Raw genomic sequence first — 23,559 nt, 5'->3', positions numbered from 1 at the left:
GCAGAACCACAGTCCTTACTAGACCAGAGGTGATACAATCAGTGCGCAAGTGGTGACCTTGGCCTTAAACCTAACAAGGACTGTTCCTCTAGATAAGAAGTGGAAGGGCAGAGTGTAGGGTATAAAGGCAGGCAATTTGCTGAATTTGCTAATGAAAGACGAGTAGTTCTCCTCTGATTGTTTCTATATTCTTAGTGAAACGGGAGTCAATCAGCTAAGAATGAGCAAGTATGAGAAGAGAAACTATGATTGGCTCTACTGGGACTGAACGAGCCAATGGACTAGGAATATGTAGTAGAATTGTCAGGCTATGCTAGGAGTCCATCTGAAAAGTGTGGTAGTAAATTAAAAGCTAACAAGTCAGTACAGTACTGTTTTTCTTCAGCCATGCTTAGCTGCTCAAATAGAGGCACAGAGTAGACCAAGAGTGGCTTTCATCAAATGGTTTCATCAATGGTTTGCTTGGCCAGTCTGACAGAGAGAGTACGTGGCAAGGTGTGTGCAAGAGACTCTTTAGGGTGATGCACTATGGGTAATCTAAGCTGCATAAAGAGAGAAAAGAGGTCATTTAGAGGTATGATAAATGGCAAAAAAGTGGAGGAGCCAATGGTGGTCCCAGTGGGAGAAAAAGGTGGGGGTTCTTTTAAAGTGAGCTGGAAAGATAGAAGCTATTAGAAATTAAGTTGCATGAAATTAAAATTTAGGAGGTGGTATAGACACCGTACTGATAAGGTCAAGAGTATGAGTGTAGAGTGAGAGGCTAAAGTCATGTGGAGGACAAGATTATGGAAATAAGTGAAAGGCTAGAGTAGATGAATTATCTGTGTGGAGATTAACATTTTCACGAATGTTGAGAGAATTGATGTGGAGAGGAAGGCAGTGATTCATGTGCTTCAATCCTCATGAACAAGGGGAGTGGAGCGACTTGTCAGTTGACCTCAAGAATGAAGGGCACTGGGTGGCTCAGAGTGATGGCATGGGCTTGAAGAGAGTGGGGCTTTTGAGAGGAAAGAGAGGAAAAATACTCTGGCAGTATCACTGCAGAACAAAGAGGACAAGTGCCTTACACTGAGTTCTTATAAGTATATCTTAGGGACTGGTGGCCGAGGGTGGATTTCGTGGGGCAGGCAAAGAACCCAACAACCATTTGAAAGCTGTAGGTTGAGACAGAGCAAGAAACAAAGGTCATTTTCAGAAAAGAAGTTGGAAATAAAGAATTTTAAACTGATGATAGCACTTTGCAAAAGGCTCAGTGGTAGGGCACAGGTGACAGAGTGAGGTGGAAGACTGGGTTAGAGCAGTAATGCACCAAGGTGTGTGGGGGCAAGAACCTAAACATGATGGAAGACCCAGGAGACTTGGACTTCTGGGGGAAACTAGAAGTCTCTGTCTGCAGGAAAATGAAGTCACCTCTGATTCCCCTAAAACAAGAAACACTCTGGCTCTTCTCCATGCCTACCAAAGAGTCACATTAGACAGGGGAGTTTTACTGAGTGAACCAATGAATAAATGCATGACCCTCATAAAAGGCAGAGGAAGACTAGTGCTGTGAGAGAGGGGTAGAGGGAGAAATTCACTAGAGGATCAGATGGCAGGAAACTTTTTATAGAGAAGTAGATGAGCAGAGTGGAAAGAATAGAATCTGGAATCAAAAGACACAGTTGAGTCCCCAACCTGTCACTTAGGTCTTTGGGAAAGTTATGTCATCTGACTACATATCAGTGGCCTCATCTGTAAAGTGGACCTTTCCTCCTCAGGAGGGCCCCGGTCACCTCTTTGGGGCTCCTGTCCTTTTCTAGTAGCCTCTTGCAGTTCACTGGGAGGTTGTGTACAGCTATGCACATGTAAGAGTGACAATAAAGAGAGCAGAGGTATGGTGTGCTCCACATCTGCTCTACCCCAGCCCTTTGTCTAGGTGTCAATATCCACTCCTAACTACTTAAAAGACTACTATTAAAAGATTCATCCTTTCAGTTTTGAAAGATGTTCCTTATTATGCATAATACATTAAAATAATAACAGCTAACTCCACAGAGAGCATTCTAGAACAGCAAGCAAGAGTAACCCAGATGAGGAGCCAGGGTCCAAGACAGGCCAAATGGGGTTACCCCAGGATGTGTGACAACAAGGAACACCACAGCCCCCTGAGCTGGCTGGCCATAAGGAAGGCTGCCACAAGAGCCTGAGAAAGGAGGAATCAGAGCCATCCATTCCCACACCTGCCCAGGATCAGGGCAGCTGTGTACAAGTTGGAGAGATGACGTTTTCCTTGACTCACCCATGTTCTCAGTGAGACCTTTGGCCCAGATTTAGAAGCCATCTGAGCCTCGATAAGCGGGGGTGGGGCTTCCAGAGGCAGGAGTCTCAGAGCTCTATAAAGCCCAACAGGGCACAGCTGGGCAACTCTCCCAAGGACTGTGAACTGTCGGTTTTGTGCTTGTTCCTCTGGAAATGCAACGGCTGTTGACTTCAGTGAAGCGGGTCTTGCAAGTGAAGACAGCAATGCAAGAAGCCTTCATCTCACCTGCTAGCCTTCTTCCAGCAGCCCACCAAAGGTGAGTCACGTTGTTCCCAGGGACTGTGCAGGCCACTCTTTGAGGAGTGTCATAGAACCAGTAAAAGACAGATAGAGGGCCTGTCATAAGGAAAAGCTCACTAGAATCCCAGTGAAAAGTTGGCAAGGCTTGTACACAGCCTTAGATAAGCAAGTTAACTTGTTAGGGTCTCAGTTATCTCCTCTCTAAATGGATGGTCCCTCTCAGCTACAGACTTCCAAGATCCCAAGCCTCTGATACCTGCTGTTCATAGATGATGACATTTTTCACTGCCCCAGCTGCGTGAAGCAGTGGAAATATCAGTATCAGGACCCCCGGCCTTCTCCTCTCCACCACCATTCCCCCCTATACCCCCAGCTCCTGCCAAGACCTGCAGCATTCTGTGCCAACTGCAATGTTAGTCACACCAGCTGCTTCAAGTCATTGCAGCAAGATTCCAAATGGACTGGGGAATCAGAAGCATGTTTCTCTGCCCTCTGATTTCATGAAAGAGGGAAATGGGATGTTAAGATAAGAGTGTATGTCTGTGTGCAATGTGCTGTGCACGAAGCACATACGCATGCCTTTTATTTGTAAACACTCCCCAGTTTGGCCCACATGCTTGGAGCCTGCCAACACTGACGGTAATAGCTATAGCTAGGGCCTTGGAATCTCCAAACCATCCACTGCACTGTGGGACTAGCCCATTCCTCCCACTTCCACACTGCATTCCATGAATACTTAGAAAAACAACTTTGACCCAGTGTCTTCCCTTGCCTGGGATCCAGGGACCTGGCTGCATGATATGTGTGGAGTAAGGGATGATGTTCCTTAGTCGTCTTGTTTTCTTCTTGACTCTCTGCCATTGTCCATGCTCTCCTTCAGCCTCTTTAGACAGGCCAAATGTCCCAGCTCAGCATTTAACCTGTTCTTGTATCTGTGAGGAAGGGATTGACATGGATTTGCTTGTTTCAATAAGCAACAGCAGGCTGCCCAGCAAGAGACAAACCTGCCCCTCCTTCTGGCATCCTTGGTCCACACATTTCCCTTTTCCAGTGTACTCACAGCTCATCCTGTTTTCTGTGGCTTGAAAGAGTATTAAGGATCTTCCTTATGAGTCTCTCTTTCTCTGTATGCCTGTCCCCTCTACTGCAACCTGCACCAGCTCTAAATCCAACCCAAGAACTGCTCCCATCTCAGCTTATGCTTTACCACTGGTTAATGACCTCTACTTGGCGGTCCCCACTTGCTTCTCTCATGTGCTGCTTCCTTAATCGCCTTCACTCTCCACTTTACCAGGTGCCCTTACTTGCTCAGTTATCTCCCACTGTGACTGCCACCCCATCTGCCCCCCTCCAGTTCTGTATCAACAGAAATTCCACTCACCCATCAAAGTTGATCTCAAATGTAGCCTCTTCCATGAAGGCTTTTCTGAGCCTACCACCCATAGGAAATCTCTGCTTCCTCCAAACTCTGGTGGGATTTTGCCTATATTCCTCTTTAGGCCCTTATCACATTCTGACTCGCAGTTGGGGTATACATGTATGTGCTCGTTTATTCCTCCCACTGGTCAAGGAAGTCCTCAAGAAACTTGACCTCCTCTTTTCCTCGTCTGCCCTCTCCACCTTGGTAACCTCTCACTAGCACAGTGCCTGGCATATAATAGTGAATTTTGAAACACAAGAGAAGGAGAGATGGAATAAAGAAAGAAAAGCTTGATGCATATTCTTAAACCAAGCAACCTCAGAACAAAATCAATTTTAAATTAAATAAAGTGATTATTCTCTAGAGAAAATATACAAGATAAGAAGGGCACTCTTAACTCCAGTGGTGTGATCTTTCTGGAAGCCTCTACTTACTAACTTTTCTTCAAGGTTCTGGAATCCATTTCCAGAACTAGCCCCCTACTAAGATAAAGTTACCAAGTGGCTGATTCTTGGAACCTCTCCGTGAAAGCTTAGATTTCTAACTGGAGAGAGAGGAAGGGAGGGAGCTCAGAGAAGGCAGAATGAGAAGGAGGCTGAGGAGAAAACCAGCCCAGTGCAGGACCACTGCTGGCTAACCATTAGCTCCTATGTACTGGGAAAGATTCTCCACAAATATTTGAGAGTACAAATTCCAATTATTTGGGGAACACCAAATAAATAAGGCAGATAACTAAATTCCAAAACTCTCTTATCAGATATGGGTGAATATTTATACTTTCCATCACTGTCTTATGATCCTGTGATCCACTTTGCTTCATAGTACGTCAAAGTGACCTTTCTGATGGGAGAACTAGGGTTTACCAGAAGCCCAGAATCCTCAGGATGATTGACAGACACACTGAAACTGAGCTACAGTTCCTGTGATGTGGAGCTAAATGCATAAGCCTGTGGAGCCATCCTGTCACTCATCACAGTCAAGAATTCTATAGTCAGATATGAGTCAAAGGACTCTGGTGGCACTCATGAGTGCCTTGGTGGCACCCAAGCTGGTGAAAGGACAGGATATTTCTAACACATGAGTAACCATGAAGGTACTCTGAGCACAACACTTCACCAATGCATGCCTTGATTTCACCATCTGCAAAATGAAGAATATCACTAAAGTAACCAGATTTCAGGTACTTTCATGTGGGAACAGATGGAGGTGGACTTGGTGATTTCTGTACTTGTAGCTGGAAGGAGAAACTCTAGAATTTCACCAGGGATATTAGGAGTCAGGATTGAAGGGAGGTGGGTAGGTCCAGGAAAGAAACAGATTATCTTTTCCCTCTTCCACTGACCCCATTTTCTCTCTGCTTCCATTTAGAATTGTTCTCTCTGTCCTCTGTATTCTCACAGCCTTTGCTTGTTATACTATGTATTTAACTATGAAATGTCTGCCTCTTCCATTAGACCATGCTCTCTTGGTGGTCACAAATAATGCCTTCTTCACTACTGTGCATCTGGAATCCAGCACTGTGTTGGACGTGCCCCATAAATATTTGGAGGCCCAATCAGAAAAAGCAGAGAGGATGGAATCAAGCAGGAAGCTTCCTTAAAAAGTAGAAAAACAATAGGTGTGTTCTTGTGTAGTAAAAGGAAACAAGGAGAAAGTGAATAATGAGACAGGCACTTTAAAACTGAATGAGATTTCTAAAGTTACGTCTCATGAGGTTTATAACATGTAGAAGTAAACCACATGACAGTAATAGCTCGAAGGGATGGAGAGGATAAACGGAGCTGAAGCATGACTTTTCGCTGTTCAGAAAATAGAAGTATTAATGTAAGTTAGATTACAATAAACCAAGCATGCATATTGTAATCTCTGAGATTATTACTAAAAGAAAAAGAGGAGATAAAATGGAATAATAAATCCTTGCTTAATCCAAAAGAATGCAGGAAAGAAGAAATAAAGAAACAAAGGACATATGAGACAAAAGGAAATGAAGAGTGAGATAGTAGATTTAATCCCGTCTATACTAGTCATTAGAGTAAATATAATTGGACTAGCTACTCCAATTAAAGCACCAATATTGTAAGACTTGTTAAAAACAAACAAAAAAGACCCAACTATGTGCTGTTTAGAAGAGATGTGTGTTACATATAAAGACCCTGAGAGATTAAAAGTATAAAAGGACAGCAAAAGATATGCCATGCAAACAGTAATCAAAAAAATTAGGCAGCTTTCTTAACATCAGGGAAAGTAGATTTTGTGGCGGGAATATCACAAAGATGAATTAAAGAGGACCATTTAATAAGGATAAAAGGGTTAATTCAACAGAAAGATAACCACCTTACATTTGCATTCATCTGATAACATAGCTTCAAAATACACGAAAAATGAATGAGATGATTGCTGTATTGTATTTTGAGGAGACTGGCTGGAGACCATTAATAGGATTTTGACTGTCATCTCCACTACAGGTTTTCTACCATCCCTGCTGTCCCCTTGGCCAAAACAGATACTTGGCCAAAGGACGTGGGCATCCTTGCCCTGGAGGTCTATTTCCCAGCCCAGTATGTGGACCAAACAGACCTGGAGAAGTATAACAATGTGGAAGCAGGGAGGTACACGGTGGGTTTGGGCCAAACCCATATGGGCTTCTGCTCAGTCCAGGAGGACATCAACTCCCTGTGCCTGACCGTGGTGCAGCAGCTGATGGAGCGCACGCAGCTCCCATGGGACTCTGTGGGACGGCTGGAAGTGGGCACTGAAACCATCATTGACAAGTCCAAGGCTGTCAAAACAGTGCTCATGGAGCTTTTCCAGGATTCAGGCAACACTGACATCGAGGGCATAGATACCACCAATGCCTGCTACGGTGGCACTGCCTCCCTCTTCAATGCTGCCAACTGGGTTGAGTCCAGCTCCTGGGATGGTATGTGCTTCCCGAGACCTTGTGTAAGAAAGGAACTGGGTTAGAGGCTGAATCCTCAGTTTTGTTTCTCCATTTCCCCAGTGATTTCATCAGGGAGGGAAGGACAAGTTATTCACATAGCTGCTGCTATCATCAACAACCACAAAGATGATAACCACTTAGACTTGCATAACTTTATACTGTTAATTAGGTAGCATGTTTACATAGCCATTCATTTAGTCCTTCCAACAGCCTAGGAAGTGGGTGTTATGTCTGATTTATAAGTGAGAAAATGAAGACTCTGATATCTTACACATAGTGTGTGGCAAGGGAGCGACACCAAACCGAATCCAATATATTCCTATTTCTCATAAGTTTCTCCTAAGACTCTGAGAGACAGAGTTAAACAAGTTTAGGTATTAAGGGGGAAACATCCTAGTAGAAATAGACCCAAAGAATCACAGGATAAGAAAACAAAACAAAACAAAAAAATCACAGGATAGACTATTACACAGAGTATTTATTCTCTTATTCCCTTGCCTGGTTACTAGGAAATTGTTTTTTGCTTAACATATATTTTAAAAGATTTTATTTACTTATTTATTTGTTTATATATATATATATATATATATATGAAGACAAGAAAAATGTATATATATATATATATATATATATTTTTTTTTTTTAAGGGGTGAGTAGCAGAGGGCAAGGGATAAGCAGACTCTGCTGAGTGTGGAGCCTGATGCTGGGCTCGATCCCACAATCCTGATATCATGACCTGAGCTGAAACCAAGAGTCAGACACTTAACCCACTGAGCCAATCAGGCACACCATGTTTTTTGCTTATAATATTAACATTACCTTATTTCTCACTTATATCTTCCCTGGATGCTATCTTGAAGGAGGAACCCCTGTTGTGATAGCAAGAAAAGATCCAAGGGAAACAGTACAAGTTGAGAGTTCAAAACCTAGCTCTGTTGATAACTGCTGACAAGTCCCTTAACCACTTTGAGTCTCAGAATTCTTATTTAGGGCTGGTAAAAGAACAGTACAAGAGATCCATGGAGATGTGAGCAAATATTATCTCGGCAGTCAAGGCACTTAGTATGTTTACTAAGTGGAAACTGGAATTTAAAATTGTGGAAGCCAAATTAACATTAATTATAAAATCTTAATGTTGGCAGGGATCTTAGAGATTATCTAATCCAATATTTTTTACTTCAAAGAGTGGCCAAGAAGAGTTGGATGGTTTGCTGTGCAGTGAAATTCCACAGACACATTCAGTATTTTTTTTTAAGTAGACTCCACACCCAGTGTGGAGCCCAACTCAGGGCTAGAACTCAGGACCCTGAAATAGAGACCTGAACTGACCTGATGCTCAACCGACTGAGCCACCTGGGTGCCCCAATTCATTCAGTATTGTTTTTGAATGCCCTGAATAGCCTCACAATCAACAGTTCCACTGATCTGGGATGTTCGGGTCTCTACATCATCAAATCTGTTCTTAAGGTGCTTCTCCTACTTGACACTTATATTATTGCCTCTCCAACAACCCCTACTACTATCACCACCAATATTTCCAACCAAGCATTTAATTAGGGAGTAGAAATGAAGGGCAAGGGATACTCACAGCCTTTAACCAAGAAACAGAACCTTATTTAGGAACATGATCAGCTTCAGCTATGTCATTTCAAATGAGTAGATTCTGCTGAGTTGGCAGGGTATTCCATACGAGGAGGGAATGCCACAGGAGTGGCAGGGTATTCCTTCTTTAACATGATGTCTTGGTCCGAGGGAGAAAAAAATAAACTATTGAGATGTGAATCGTTAGTTTGTATCAAAACAAAAAGCATATTTAAGCTTGAGCCAAATGGCAACCACCAAGACCAAGCAAAGCCAGTGTAGATAGGATGTCTGCTTTGACCTGGCCAACCATCCAGCTGGGGTTTCTCGGATGAGCGAAGGTGGTTTTGGGACTCACCAGGAAGTTTCAAATCACATCCAGAAAGATAACAGTTTTTGAGGGAAGGAAAAAGTGGTACAACCTCAGATTGTCCAGAAGACTTCATTTTTTCTTGTCTTTTTTTTTTTTAGTGAAAGTAACTGAAATGTATAGTTAAAAATATATACACATACACAAATGAGTGTAAAGTGAAGAAAAAGTTCCCTTTTGACAACCCATTACCACTTTCCAGAATTTCACACTAATGGTTTCTATGTATTCTTCCAGAATTTTTCTTTGTACTTGCAATTACACACATACATAACTATTCAGTTTTAGTTTTTAACATTGTACATATTATTCCTCACCCCTATTATGTCTTAGAGGTCATTTCATATCAACATATATAAGGTATACTTCATCTTTTAAAAACCTTACAATATATTTTTGTGAATATGCCCAACTTTAATTAATCCCATAATGATGGATATTGAGATTGTTGTATATTTTATGGAATTATAAAAATTTTTTAATGAACATTGCATAATAGCTTTGCATGCTTGTGATAATGTGTTTGTAAGAATAGATTCCTAGAAATGGAATTGCCAGATATATTGATACAAAAGTTTGAGAGAATGTGCCAAATTGGAGCACCTCATTAGCTCAGTCAGTTAAGTGTCTGCCTTTGGTTCAGGTCACTATCCCAGGGTCCTGGGATCGAGCCCCACGTTGGGAATCCCTGCTCAGCGGGGAGTCTACTTCTCCTTCTATCCCTCCCCATTGCTCATGCTCACTCTCTCTCTCTGAAATAAATAAACAAAAATCTTTTAAAAAAAAAGAATGTGCCAAATTGTTCTTCAAGAGGTTGTACTAACGTATGTTCCTACAATACATATTATCAAGCTTTCTAATCTTTGTCAATTTAATAAGGAAAAATAAGGATTTGCCTTTTTTTTTTCATTTTAAAAAATCTCCAACATTTTTTAGGATATTCATTGGCCATTTTCCCATTATATACCTTATGAGGTTTTTAATGAGACTTATAAATGAAGGGAAATAGCTTTTTGTTGGTTTTAAGTATTGTAAATACTTCCCCAGTTTGTCTGATTTTGTTTCTGATAAAAAGGTTGAATTTTTAGATAGTCAAATTTACTAATCTTTAACAGCTTCTAAATACTTTTATATAGTTTTCAAACTATATATATAAAACAATACTTTTTTTGTTGGGGTTGGAGTTGGACTTGTTATAATTCTTAAAGGAAGGTTCTTGGGCTTCAGTGAATTTGTGTTGGAATCCTGACTTTGAATCCTTATGATACCATCTATTAGCTGTGTGGCTTGGGCCAAGTGACTTAAGTTCTTTAAGCCTCCATTTCTTTGTTGATAAAGAAGGAATAACTATACCTGATATATAGGCTAATCATGAGAGAAGGGATTTTTGTTTTGTTCACTGGTCTATCTTCAGTACCTAAAATTGTGCCTGGCTCACAGGAAGCACTCAGTCTACTTGAGATTTGGGTAGTGATCTCAAGTTAAGATAATTACTTCTTGTCTCTCATTATAGGTCGCTATGCAATGGTGGTCTGCGGAGACATTGCAGTCTATCCCAGGGGTAACGCTCGCCCCACAGGTGGGGCCGGAGCTGTGGCCATGCTGGTTGGGCCCAAGGCCCCTCTGGCCCTCGAGAGAGGTCTGTGGTAAACTGTGGAAATGTGGTACCAAGAGACTGCACAGCTAATACATAGCTCCCCATCCCAAGTTGGCATCCCCACTAAACAGGGCTGAAGTATGGATTTGAGGATGAGGTCGCTTGCCTTCAAAAGGCTGGACTGGGGAGCAAAGGGCAAAGAGGAAGGGAATAGAGGGATCATTGAGGTTTCCTCTTCTGCACCATCATGCATTGGGGTAATGATGCATGGAATGAGTGACATTGATGCTGCAGATGAGGACCTTTAAGGAGCTAGACTGGCAATTGAAGAGGAAAGAAGATAATTGGGTATAAGGGGAAAGGTTCTCCTTTGAGACTTTTGGCATCTATTCTAGCTTTTGTTAAGGCCACATAGGTATGGAAAGGGAAATATAAATCTCATTTATATAAAAGCAATGTCTATTCAAGTCCTTTTGAACATGGGAGGGATGTTGAGTGGGCTCAGACAGAGAAAAACCAGGAAACTGTTAGTACATGGCTCCCCATCCTCTCTGCTCCATGGGGGCTGCATCATACAGTCCCTGAATCTCTCCTTGTGCCTTGCCAGGGCTTAGAGGAACCCACATGGAGAACGTATATGACTTCTACAAACCAGATGTGGCTACAGAGTACCCAATAGTGGATGGGAAGCTCTCCATCCAGTGCTACCTACGGGCCTTGGACAGATGTTACACATTATACCGTCAAAAAATCCAGAACCAGTGGAAACAAGGTACGGGACTCAGAGGGCAGGAAGTGGGGACTCTATTTCAAGGGGAAACAAGAGTTGGTCCGAAAAGCTTAAGACAAGGTTTCTTCTCTCCTTCAAAAACGATTTCAAGAGAATTGTTTCATGTCCCCTTCCTCTTATATCCTTCCATGAGTCTATGCTACAGTCCATCTGGAAGCTTCCAATTCAAGTATGAAGCTGCCTCTAACTTGAGCTAAATGAAAGAAAGTAAACAATCTAGAACCAAAGTCACCAGTAGGAAACCAGTGGGTGTCAGCCACCTGGGGAGGTACTGTGGTGAGTCAGAGTAACCACATCCTACTGGGGCTAGGATTTGTTTCTGTTGAAGTCAGGAGTGATTTGACTCACCTTTTGTAGTTTGATGCCTTTTAAAGTCTGGTTGATGTTGAAAAATCTTATCTCTATTTTCAGTATACTAAAATGTTAGTGATTTTTCTGTGGATGGTAACGTTACAAGTTAATTTTATTTTTACCTTTAGTTTCTGAGTTCTCCAACTAAGAAAATATGTACTGCTTTCATAATCAGAAAGGAAACAAACATTATTTTAAAAGTTCAGAGCAATCTACTTTAAGAAAATAAAAGGGTTCTTACCTGCTCAACCATGGCCAGAAGGGCATCTGTGATAGGCAGTTTTCAGTGTGGGAAAAGGCACGTGTGGAAGGTCAGAGCATGGATGCTTTAGGGGTGCCTTAGGAGCCACTTCTTGCCCCTTTCCACTGTGCTGAAAGTGATGCCAGTCACCACTGCTCGCCCCTACGGATACGCAGTAGACTTGGACTTCTCTACCTTCCATTCACTGTAAATTTGCTATTGGCTAATTGCTCTCACAAGCTCTATATTCTATCTGCATTCTAATTTTGCTCTGCAGCCTCCTGTGGAATTTGATTGATGCTGCTTTGGCTCTCAGCACTAAGAGACAGTCTGGGTTGTCTATAGAGTCAGAGACATCAGAACCTAAATCCAAAGCCAGATATTTTTCAAGCTGGGTAACCTTGGACACACGACCTAGCTTCATATTTTAGAGACTCTGTTTCCTCCTCCGAAAAATAGAGAAAAGTAACATAACACTAGTTTGATTTGGAGGAATTATCTGTCATAAAAGTTGGCAATAGTTGACAGGAAGAAAATGTTTGTTTCTTTCCCTTCTTTCTTTATAAGTAGAGTGTTTAGTAAAATGCTTGTAGTGAATGAACAAAACTTAGATGTGTTTGCTGGAGGTAGGAGCTGGTTCTCTGGGATGCCTCAAGTCCCTCAGAACACTTAGGTCTTGGGGTGTAGGTCTAAATGGCTCATCCACCATGGCACATCCTTGCTTTCACACTTCCTCTTCCAGCTGGCATCGATCGGCCTTTCACTCTTGATGACTTACAGTTTATGATCTTTCACACACCCTTCTGCAAAATGGTCCAGAAATCCCTGGCTCGCCTGATGTTCAATGACTTCCTGTCAGCCAGCAGTGACACACAGACCAGCCTCTATAAGGAGCTGGAGGCCTTCAGGTGGGTCTTCTTCGGGGAAACCTAGAGGCTCATGAGGGCTGAGGAAGGAGGAGGTTTCCTCACTCCTTGAGTCTGTACCACCAGCCAACACTGGGGGTGAGAAAAGGACAATCCTCCAACACAATAGAAATGACACCAAGTCTATACATGACTTATTGGGTTATGGTCTACATAGAGCCCCCCACCTTTTATCTCAGGGACCACAGGGAGTTTGACAGCACCTCTAGATGAAGTAGCTGTCTATCAGAAGCTTCAGAGAATAAGAGAAAGGGGAAAGGGAGTGTGGCTAAATCATTCAGTCAGTAAACATTTTATGAACATCAACTATATGAACATTATACTAAACTCTAGGGACACCAAAATAAATGTGACTCCATGATCCCTGCCTCAAGGATCTTACAGTCTATATGTGCACACTTTTCGGTTCAGCAAATCCATGTGTGTGAGGGAACATGCAGAGTTTTAACTGGTGAGGACAGGAATGAGGAGATTGGTTCAAGTAGGGCACGTCGTATCATGGCCCATTTTTCAGCCTTTAAAAATATTGCTAGAGAAGATGATTTAATGTCAGAGAGAAAATTAGTTAGGGAAGCATGTTGAATAGAATATATAGCATGATTTTATTTTCTAGTTAACCATATGAAAGCAGGGATGGATTCCATAAGAAAAATTGACCTAAGGGCTCTCTCTGAATGGTAGGACTATTAGTGACATTGTTTTTCTTTGTGCTGGCCTGTATTTCCAAATAGTTTGTAATAAAAACATGTGCCTAAAAGTCTCTCCAGAAGCTATTACTTTTCCCCCTTGCTGCCTCCCTGCCCTTCTGTGGTCTCTCACCTGGCCCGTGTCTCTGGCTGCCTCCCAGGAGGTTAACACTGGAAGAAACCTACACCAACAAGGACATGGATAAAGCACTTCAAAAGGCCTCCCTGGACACGTTCAACAAGAAAACCAAGGCCTCCCTTTACCTCTCCACTCACAACGGGAATACATACACCTCATCCTTATATGGGTGTCTGGCCTCCCTTCTCTCCCGGTGAGTACTGCGCCTAGCCCCACATTCTAACCCCCACCCCATGGTCATGGTCGGAGGGGTCAACCAAATTTGGTTCCTCTTCTGGTGCAGAAATTTAAAGGAAGGAAAGATAATGAAAGAAACTTGTTTCAAAGGTACATGTATAGGCAGATTTACTATCGGTATTAAACAATGGTCTCCAAAGTGACGATGTACGATGTCAAGGAATGTGTAAGGTCTGCTTGGATCAGCAAGCACATAATAGGACTTAGATGCATATTTTTATCTCATCCATTTAAAATCTCTGCCCGTAGTAAAGCATGGTGGTTAAGAGAGTCTAGTTTTAGAACCCACAACCAAGGTTTAAATACCACTTATTAGCTTTGATCTCAGAAAAATGTTTAACCTCTATGTGCTTCACTTTCCCCATCTATAAAACATATGCACTAACAATACCCACCTTCTAGAGTTTTGATGAGTGTTAAATGTGTGAAGGAATTAAAACACTAGTGCTCAGCAACTGCTCAGATACCAGTTGTTATTTTTATTGATATTCTATTTTCTGGGTTTTATAAGGAAATACTTGCACTATAGTACCTGCACATAACATAGGGGATACACATATATGAACTCAACCAAATGATTACTGATGAGGGGATGATAAAAAAAGGTACAACTGCTGAAACAGTACCAGAAAACATGGAAGCCTTGGAGTGGTCTGACCTCCAAACTTCAGAGTTCACTGAATTCATCTTGTCCTCATAGGTGGTGAGAAGCTGCTTTTATACCCCCAATTCGATTATGCTCAGTGTGCCTTCGGTATCTTGGATTTTAGTCACTCTTCTCCTGGCAAGTTTTCTTCTTTCTGGGTCTATACCCAGGGTCTTCCAAAAGCCCCTCTTCGTGCAGAGTGTCTGGAGCCCATTTCTACTTGCAAGAGGTTGACTTGAGTGGGGCGATAGGCTGGTGGTTTATTTGAAGGACAGAATATAATGCTAATGTGCTTCTTGAGTTTTGATTTTTTTCCCTGCAGGTATTCTGCCCAAGACTTGGCTGGCTCCAGAATTGGAGCCTTCTCTTATGGCTCTGGCTTGGCAGCAAGTTTTTTTTCATTTCGAGTGTCCAAGGATGCTTCTCCAGGTGAGTCCCGTCTTTCTATCAAGCACTTCTGATAAGATTCATCGGGTAAAAGAAATCATTCTCTGCCTCACCACTACTGAGGCTCCCATCTGGACAGAATTATGTTGTGATTAAGAACAGAGGAATTCCCTGAAGGGATTTAAGCAATGGAGTAATTTTGTCTAATTTATGGAATTTGAATCATTTGCCTGGCTACTACTTGGAACTAGATTGAAGAGAAACAAAGGTGGAAATGAGAAACCAGTCAGGTTGTTCCAGCAAACAGTCCAGGTAGGAGGTAGTTAATGGCCATTTGGTTGCAACTGGTTAAAGGGAAGTTGATGGATTTGAAATTTTCAACAACTATCTATTGATTATTTTCTGTCAGATGTGATCGAGGGTGTGCACCTAAGCACTCTGTGGGACATTCCTTGACTAAGAGTGTGTCTGCCAGTAGGTTTCACTAACATTACATTTGCTGACCTTTATCATTTCTTGACATTCCAAGCCACACACAGCACTTTCCTCCAGGGTTTGAGCTCCCGCAGAACCTGGCTCTCTATCAGACTTGTGACTGGTAAGAGTGATAATGACAGTGGAGCAGATTTAACAATCTTGCCTTTGTTTCCCAGGATCCCCCCTGGAGAAGCTGGTGTCTAGTATGTCAGACCTGCCAAAACGCCTTGCCTCCCGGAAGCGTATGTCTCCTCAGGAATTCACAGAAATAATGGACCAAAGAGAACAATTCTACCATAAGGGTAAGGAAAAGGGTGAGAAGGGAGGAGAAGAAAATTTTCTCAGATTTCATGCCAGTGGCAGAGAGCCAGGATTCATCAGAAGTCTAGACTACAGTGGGCCAGGGCGAAGACGTCCATGAGATATGATTGGGACAAAATCTGTTAGGTCCAAAGGGGCAAGAATTAGATGGGGAAGCAGAAGGCAGAGTGGAGAGGAGGTAGGAAGCAGCATGTAGCTTCCCAGTATAGACTGTAGTTAACCACTCGAAACAGGATACTGGCCAATGCAGTCCCAAGGATTTCAGACATGTGGTCTTGAATACTGCTCTCTATGCAACAGTTGAAAGAGCCCAGAATTTAGAGCTAGATATTTAAATCTAAACCAACCTGTAGCTCTTTGTATTTGGGAAAATTATTGAAGTTTTCTCAGTTGCCTTATTTCTGAAATCATACCAACTTTGCAAGATTGCCAAACAGATTAAATGAGTTCACGTACACAAGTAAGTTACCGACAGATATTACTATCTCCGCCCACCTGCCCCCTTTCCCTACTGAACATAAAAACAAAATATTGCCCAGTGGGGTGCCTGGGTGGCTCAGTCAGTTAAGCATCTGCTTTCCACTCGGGTCATGATCCCAGGGTCCTGGGATCAAGCCCCATATTGGGATCCCTGCTCAACGGGAAGCCTGCTTCTCCCTCTTGCGCACTCCCTGCTTGTGCACTCTCTCCCTCTCTCTCTCTCTCTAATAAATAAATAAAATCTTTAAAAAACATTGCCTAAAAAAGCAACAAAGGAAAAGGAAACAAAAGCTAAAGTTATACTGGAGAGATCTGATGGTGGTTTTAAAACCAATACCAAAACAAAACGTATTTTCTCAAGCAAGACTTGGAACACAAGACTTGCAGTGTGGTGTGGAAGGGGAGACAGAATACACGGAACTGGGAATGTTCCAGAAAACCTAGGCCTCATAGTCATCCATCTTCTCTGGAACAGGGACACCTTAGGGCAAAGAGGAAAAACAACTAAAATAACATAGGTCTTCTGCGATGAACACTGATGGACAAAGAACAGAAATACTATAATGAATCAGAGCCAGAGAACTTAAGGCTAGGAAGGAAGTGTCTATTAGAAGACAGGAAGCTCTGAGGTATACATCCTTAAGCCAGGTACCATTGGCAAGAGGACATGAAGAAGACTTCAAGAGAGGAAGGTCACGTTTACTGTAGGAAAACGTCATACTCCTATACTAAAATTTCTCACAGCCAAGGCTTATGGACTAGATCCAAGACGGCCACTTCTGGTTCTTGGGCTGGTCCAGGGTTCTGCTGGGGCTGTGACAGGTGGCCTCACAGCCAGGAGAGCTTCATGGTGAAGCCATCCCTGTCACTCTTTCCTCTTCCCCAGCTCCGTGTAGCTCTTTGTACATATTGCCTCTTCTCATTCCACAGTGAATTTCTCACCACCTGGTGACACGAGCAGTCTTTTCCCCGGCACGTGGTACCTGGAGAAAGTGGATGAGCTGTATCGCCGGAAGTATGCCCGACGACCAGTCTAAAGGTGGTGAGTGACATTTTGCAGGGTTGGTGGCATCAAGTTTGTCCTCTGGGTAACAGATGCAGTTCTGATAGTGTAACCAGGCCAGACAGGGTCTATAGCTCTGCAATGATGGGGGGTGGGGAGTTTGTACCATGAGGACCACCCAGAACTGGTGGGGGTCTTTGCCCTGGAGAGACAAAAGCTGGGGGAGGGGCATGTTTTTAACTCTGGAATGTGAAAAAAAAAAAAAGTCAACTGTTTACCTGATCTGCTCAGGATAGGAAGCTCCCCTAGAAATGTGATAGAAACCAAATTGGCATGTGTGAGGGGAAGCAGGCTGTGAACCGGAACCTACAGAACTCATTCCTCCAAAGGGGTGAGGTAGTAATAAAGATGAGTGGCTTCCGAAAAGGTACCTACTAGTGTGTTGGGGACAGATTCATGGAGAAACAGGGTGTTGGGCATTCTGTTGGTGCCAGAAGCCTCGGCAGGTGGGAACCTCGCCAGGCTGTTCCTCCTGGGGGAAAGATGTGAGGTTTGAAAAGTCAGTGGAGGGGGAAGTGCAGAAGGGTTTCTCGCAAGAGGACTGCCTGGGGTACTTTTTAAAGGAGAATCGAGTATTCAGAATGAGAACCTTCGGGGCGCCTGGGTGGCTCAGTCGGTTTATAAGCCTTCAGCTCAGGTCATGATCCTAAGGGTCTGGGATTGAGCCCTGTGTCGGGCTCCTTGCTCGGCAGGGAGTCTGCTTCTCCCTCTCCCTCTGCTGCTCCCCCTGCTTGTGCTTTCTCTCTCTCTTCAAATAAATAAATAAAATCTTTAAGAAAGTTCATGGACCCAGACATCTGCCTTCAGTTTATCTTCTAAGCTGCTAATATAAGCAGAATAGAAGAGTGAGAAGCCATTTCTTCAACAACCTATAAATCTCAACAAATACAGTCCCCAAATACTTCCTGTGTGTGTGTGTGTGTGTGTGTGTTTATTGTTTTCCTCCTTTGGTAGATGAAGGGTAAAAGGTTTGCCAAGGGCAGGATGTAGAGCCAGGGAAGAGGAGGAAGTCCACAGGTAAAGGAGATAAAGCAGGAAAACCACAGGATATGCAAGATGCTCTCTGTTCACAGCACTTGGCCTCCTCCACTGGGATGTTAGGTGCTCAGCAAGGTGGACAAGGGGCCTGACTGGCCAGGGCTGCAGGTGTGGTTGGCATTGCAAGCTCAGCACCCAGGGCCACAGACTTGGACGCTGCCCTGGAGTCGTTTGTGTGCTTGTTTGCTTGTAATAGAATTCTTAAGGGCCAGTCAATGGCAAAGACGGGGCAATTAGATGTGTCGAGCTAGTTCAGTCATCAGAAGGAAAGAGTGACAGAGAGAGAGAGAAATTGGGCATTTTCAAGGGCGAGTTTCTAAATCAGGCTCCCTCCCTCTCATGGTCCACAAGCATTGTACCTCTGAGGAGGAAAGCTGGGGCTCTTCTCCTCGTCTCATGCTGATAGCTCACATGAGCAAGGAACTCACAACGATGAAATTTTAAGTGAATGAAAGATTTTCTGTCAGCATGGCACTCTGTGGAGCTGTCTCTTCACTGTCCAGCCTGTCCAGACTGCTCTTCTGTCAAGTAGAATGTGACACAGGGCCCCTGCCCACCTCCCTTGGCTCCTGTGGCATTGGGACAGATGGCCCAGGCATCCAGGCGTGGAGCCGGGCAGGCAGCGGAGCCCCCCAGACCTCCCGATGCAGGCAGGAGAGCCCCTCTGCATAGCCTTACCTCAGACAAGACACAGGAACTGGGAACAAGGGCGGAGGGATGCCCCGGAGGAGACTCACACTCCATGTCCTTCTTTTATCTCTTTGAATTCTACAGACCGTGCTTCTATGCTAGCAGTTTCTGCCCACGCATCGTATTTTAAAAAGCCCACTCTTCGATGGAAATGGACTGGATTGGACACCGTAGTCCCCGGAAGCAGCGGCCCTAGAGAGTGGGGGGCCGTCCTTAGCGGTCCTTTCACTGCTGCAGTCACTGTCATGGGCTAATGGTGGGGCAGGGGTCCTCTGTGGAAGAAGGGATGCGAAGAAGGCCTAGTGCACAGTCACTGCCCTCCGGAACTGGGAAGAAAATCTGGATAACTTTGCTTATCATGTTCCCTTGTGGTCATTAATATCCTTATTAGATTTCTGTGCTGTTATATCTTTATTCCTTTCTTAAGCTCTTTGGTCAATTTCTAGATGTTGTAGCTGGTACTAGACCCATAAAACACAATGCAAACGTTAGAGAAGGAGGCACAAAACACGAACCAGCTGACATGCTGAGGAGCCTGCCGGTCGCCCCCTCTCCGGCTCTGAGGGCCCCACTCTCCCTGCCCCCCTACCTGCCCCCACCACTGGAAAACCTCTGAGCTCTCACCTCACACACCCTCCCCCATCTCATTCCATTCTCCAAAATGCAAGGGGAACAAAGGTGGGGACACAGCCTCTGCGCCCAGCTTCCTTCCCTTATCTAAAGACGCCGCCTATAGACCGGGGAGAGATGCCCTCAAGGGTGGCCTCCGCTCCTTGCTCAGGCCGTGCCAGTGTTATCTGGGCAAATACACACAGCACAGAGGTGAATGCAGCATACTTTTGGCTCCTCCAGCCAAAGAAGAGAGTTTGATACCTTGCAGGGAATGCTTCTGCTAGAGACTGATTTTTCTCCCTTGGGTTAGGGCACTGCCTTTTCCAGGACCGTCTTATAAAGTAGCAAGGGTTCAGGGGGGTGGGAATTGAGCTGGGGAGGGGTCCGGGAGGAGGACAGAGGATACCAGGTCTTTCAAAAAGCTTCCTCGGCTGCCCTGCTTTGCAGGAGAGAAGCTAGCTTCCTTTCGTGGGGAACAGGGCTGGCCGGGACGTGGGTGCTAGGGATAACAGGGCACGGGGCCCATGGGAATGAGATGCAAGCCAGCCCACTTCACTGCTTGCCCAAGGCTGTTCATGTCCCCACACGCACCAGAAGATCCGAGATAAACCCCGAATTGAGCAGCTAATGCAGCATCGGCTGACCTCCCCAGCCCTCTCTCCAGGTGCATGCCGAGCTGCTTCTGTTACACCAGCTTCGCTGTTACACCCTCTCTGCCAGCCCTAGCTGCCCACTCCTCCGCAAGCTGTCTGGAGGCCCTTACTCTAGATGGCATTCCTGCTAGGACAACGATGGCTTTCGTAAGATCTCCGGAGTGGCGTCTGTAGTCATGGGCAAAAAGCTCCTAATCACTAGAGTCCTCGAGATAAGTCTCTGGGCCTTGCCTTCTCTCCATACGGAGTTCACTGTGGGGTCTTGGTGCTGAAACTGCCTCCATCAGCCTTAGCAACCAGGACCTTCCATATCACCCAGGGCCAGTGCCAGGCCCGCATCCACTCAGGGCTCATTTGGACACGATGTGGGAGTGAGAGTAAGATTTGACAATGAGAATGTCAGGGTGCTGACAGATTGAATGGATGCTGCCCGTGCCCCAGGCACACCAGCTGATTATCAGCCCTGGTTCAAGTATGCCATTGGTCATTCCCTCCACCACACAGACAGAGGTTCCTGGCCCCTCTCAAGTCCCCTTCTTCACCAGCTTTGGTACTGAGCCCTGGGCCTTGCTCTCGCAGCTCTGGGAGCACGTCATTGAAATGGATTCCTGCTGCCTGTTGAACAAAGCCCTCCCCCCTCTGTAAGGTCAGCATAGGCAGGAAGGATTTCCAGTTGCCCTGTCCCATGGTCACCCTCGGGTCTGCTCCTTATCATTTGTTTCTTTGTCCAGATAACAGTGGCAGGTAAAGAATTTCCTTGCGGGGGCACCTGGGCGGCTCAGTTGGTTGGGCGTCTGCCTTTGGCTCAGGTCGTGATCCCGGGGTCCCGGGATCGAGCCCCGAATTGGGCTCCCTGCTCAGAGGAGAGTCTGCTTCTCCCTCTGCCCACTCGTGCTTTTTCTCTCTCAAATAAATAAATAAAATCTTAAAAAAAAAAAAAAAGGAATTTCCCTGCGGAGGCAAGAAATTGCCCTGGCTGACTTGGAGCAGGAAAGAGGATGAAGGGATCGTTAGATAAGGACACTCGTCTCGAGTGAGAGTGCAGCACATGTCGTATTAAACTGGACGTGAAGAACGGCCAGCCCACTGTGTCCATCGCCGAGCTGCCGGCACAGCTCTGCTTCCCAGCCAAGGTGCACAGGCACATGGGAGGACATTACACTCTAAATTGAGGTGCAAAGATGCCACCAACCACAGAGCAACGCTGAGGAAACAGCACCCTCTGCAGGGCACCAGCTGGCTTGTAAGAATCTTGCCCTTTCTGATCTGGGAGTTATGTGGATAGTCGCAGGACAGGGGGGTGCAAGGAGATTGTCCCAGGCCCTCTCATGCCACCCAAGGCTAGGAGGCTATTCGGAGATGCTCAAGTAATTTGAGCTCCCAGAACTTGTACTGACCACCTTTGAGCACCAAGTATGGTGTGTCCAGGGAATTTTGGAGAGAGGCTGAGAGACTGAATATTGAGCTCAAATTTTGAGTTAACTCCATCAATCTCAGCCTGTTTTTCTAGGATCAGTGGCCTCAAGGGAAGGACTCCTTTGTGCAAGGAGATCAATGAGAGACTGAGGGAGACTGCTGTCCTCTCTCAAAGGGAGGAAGACACCCGTGTTCACCAAGTGCCTTGGGCACTTCCCGTAAACCATGTTTTAATCCCTTTAATTCTCGCTGGGGCTCTGAGGCATTCCATCCCTCTTACTGATGAGAAAACAAAGGTTTAGGAGAATTAAACATTTCTTGATGGCCCATCCACTTCCAGGTCTGCTACAGCCAGGCCAGACACATCTGCTCTCCAAGGGCACTGCAATCACAGGGCAGCCACTGATTCCTGGTGGTTCTCGTAGACATTTTGCTCAATCACGGCACAAAGAGGCCAAAGTGGTGGGTTCACGCCCGCCAGTGCCCAACAGCTACCCTGGTCCCATCTTCTTGGTCGGGAGTCTCAAAAGCTGATGCTATACAGCCCAAGGTAGGGATGGATCATCCCCTACTAGTGGGGGAAACCCTCAACAGGTGAAACCCTTAGGGTCAGGGAGTACCATTCTGTCATGGTTCAGGAAAATCATCTTTTTTAAAAAAAAGTCAAGTAATATACTGTCCAACCCATACCGAGCTGGCTTTGTGGAATAGGCGAATATTCTCATGCCTCACGCCTTACGCACCTTCTCTCCCTTGTGAAACCTTCCAAACATATCAGACACCATCCCAAGCTCAAATCACTCTCCTCTGGACTCCACAGAATTCATACACACCTGGGGGCCTATGTGCTGTCCCTCCCACCGAATGGGGACTTCGTTGGGAACGGCCTGGGTTTTAACCCTCCTCTCGGGCATCACCCAGCCTGGTGCCTGGCATGAAGCGCCGTGCATCTTTGCTGATATGTTTATTAATGTGCATGTCTATTCCCAGAAGGAAGGGGTCTGAAATACCACAGGAATCTGAAATACTGAGCTGTGTGCCTGTAAAAATGCCTCTGAACCACCTCAGAGACAGACAAGAGAGGGATCCCTCTTCTGAGCACACACGGAGGCATGAACTTTGCCCACCCCCATCTCTCTCCACACCCCCTACCCTCCTGCAGCGCAAACACGGCCCACGGCTGCCCTCTGGTGGCTCTCCAGGGTAATAACAGAAACTCACGGAGATTTGGGGTGGGCTCTTTATTGGGTGGTTATCACTGCACTACAGGGGTCAGCCAAGCTCTGCAGAGTAAGCAGCGTCAGCCTAAGGAATGTGGATCTCCTCTCTCTGTTGATCACAGTGGGCAGGTTTCTTCAGAAAAACCCCCCAAGCTTAGAAGTGGAACTGGAAAGCCTCAGTCACATGCTGCTTCCATGTTTCGAGGCTGGGCAGCAGGGAAGAGATGCCCATGACGTGCCAGGTCTCCCCATCTGACACCACTGAGGTCTGGTAGGACAGCAGCTGCACGCCTGCCTCTGCCAGGAGGCCTGGAAGTAGATAGGAAAACCGCTGGTTGGCACAGGGCACGGGGGAAGGAGAAGCAAGAGGCTGGGAGCGGGGTCAGAAGCCTTGGACCCCTGTGATCAAAGTTGCAATGGGGGGTGATGGTCTCAGAATCAAAGAGCGAAGAGATGGAACAGGGCACCTGCCCAGCTCCCCTCACTATTCAGAGACTCTGCACGGACACCGTGACCACCAGGCCAGGCAGGGGAGGAATGATCGGCCACGAATTGCTTAGAGCAATCTCCTGACTTGCTGGTCTTCAGTTTCATCCAGACCAAGAGCGAAGGAGAAAAGCAGGGGAAAGTTCCTCTAGTCAGCTGGCAAGGATGGTGAAATTAGGCCTTCTGAGGTCTGCGGACGCATTCTGCCAAACCTGAAAGTGCTCCAAAACTCCCTGTGGCCCAGAGCCAGGG

General features: G+C 45.3%; 2 protein-coding genes across 2 annotated transcripts in view; one reads left to right on the top strand and one right to left on the bottom strand.

Moving 5' to 3' along the window:
* The first annotated feature begins 2,395 nt into the window (after nucleotides 1-2,395).
* HMGCS2 (3-hydroxy-3-methylglutaryl-CoA synthase 2) lies at nucleotides 2,396-19,316 on the top strand. Its single transcript, XM_045801384.2, has 10 exons — nucleotides 2,396-2,555; nucleotides 6,425-6,879; nucleotides 10,365-10,490; nucleotides 11,056-11,220; nucleotides 12,573-12,738; nucleotides 13,604-13,774; nucleotides 14,787-14,893; nucleotides 15,505-15,630; nucleotides 17,060-17,171; nucleotides 19,005-19,316. Exons 1-9 carry the CDS (start codon nucleotides 2,452-2,454, stop codon nucleotides 17,164-17,166), a joined length of 1,527 nt encoding a protein of 508 aa, XP_045657340.1. The 5' UTR covers nucleotides 2,396-2,451; the 3' UTR covers nucleotides 17,167-17,171; nucleotides 19,005-19,316.
* A 3,511-nt stretch (nucleotides 19,317-22,827) lies between these two features.
* Nucleotides 22,828-23,559, bottom strand: part of PHGDH (phosphoglycerate dehydrogenase) — a 30,081-nt gene continuing 29,349 nt past the window's right edge. The window contains exon 12 of the mRNA XM_045801385.2: nucleotides 22,828-23,130. Coding sequence (XP_045657341.1) covers nucleotides 22,976-23,130 — 155 coding nt within the window. The 3' untranslated portion in view covers nucleotides 22,828-22,975. The remainder of the gene's footprint in view (nucleotides 23,131-23,559) is intronic.

Source organism: Ursus americanus, chromosome 12 (assembly GCF_024610735.1).
Source record: "Ursus americanus isolate L20-20 chromosome 12, mUrsAme1.1.p, whole genome shotgun sequence".
NCBI classification, from domain to species: Eukaryota; Metazoa; Chordata; class Mammalia; order Carnivora; family Ursidae; genus Ursus; species Ursus americanus.
This window is presented reverse-complemented; position numbering and strand designations above follow the sequence as displayed.

What these genes read in the sequence shown, in the direction of transcription:
- HMGCS2 (XM_045801384.2), top strand. Translation starts at nt 2,452, where the DNA reads ATGCAACGGCTGTTGACTTCAGTGAAGCGGGTCTTGCAAGTGAAGACA. An exon ending in CTTCCAGCAGCCCACCAAAG is followed by an intron (nt 2,556 to 6,424) that starts GTGAGTCACGTT and finishes TCTCCACTACAG; the next exon opens with GTTTTCTACCATCCCTGCTG. An exon ending in AAGGAGCTGGAGGCCTTCAG is followed by an intron (nt 12,739 to 13,603) that starts GTGGGTCTTCTT and finishes GCTGCCTCCCAG; the next exon opens with GAGGTTAACACTGGAAGAAA.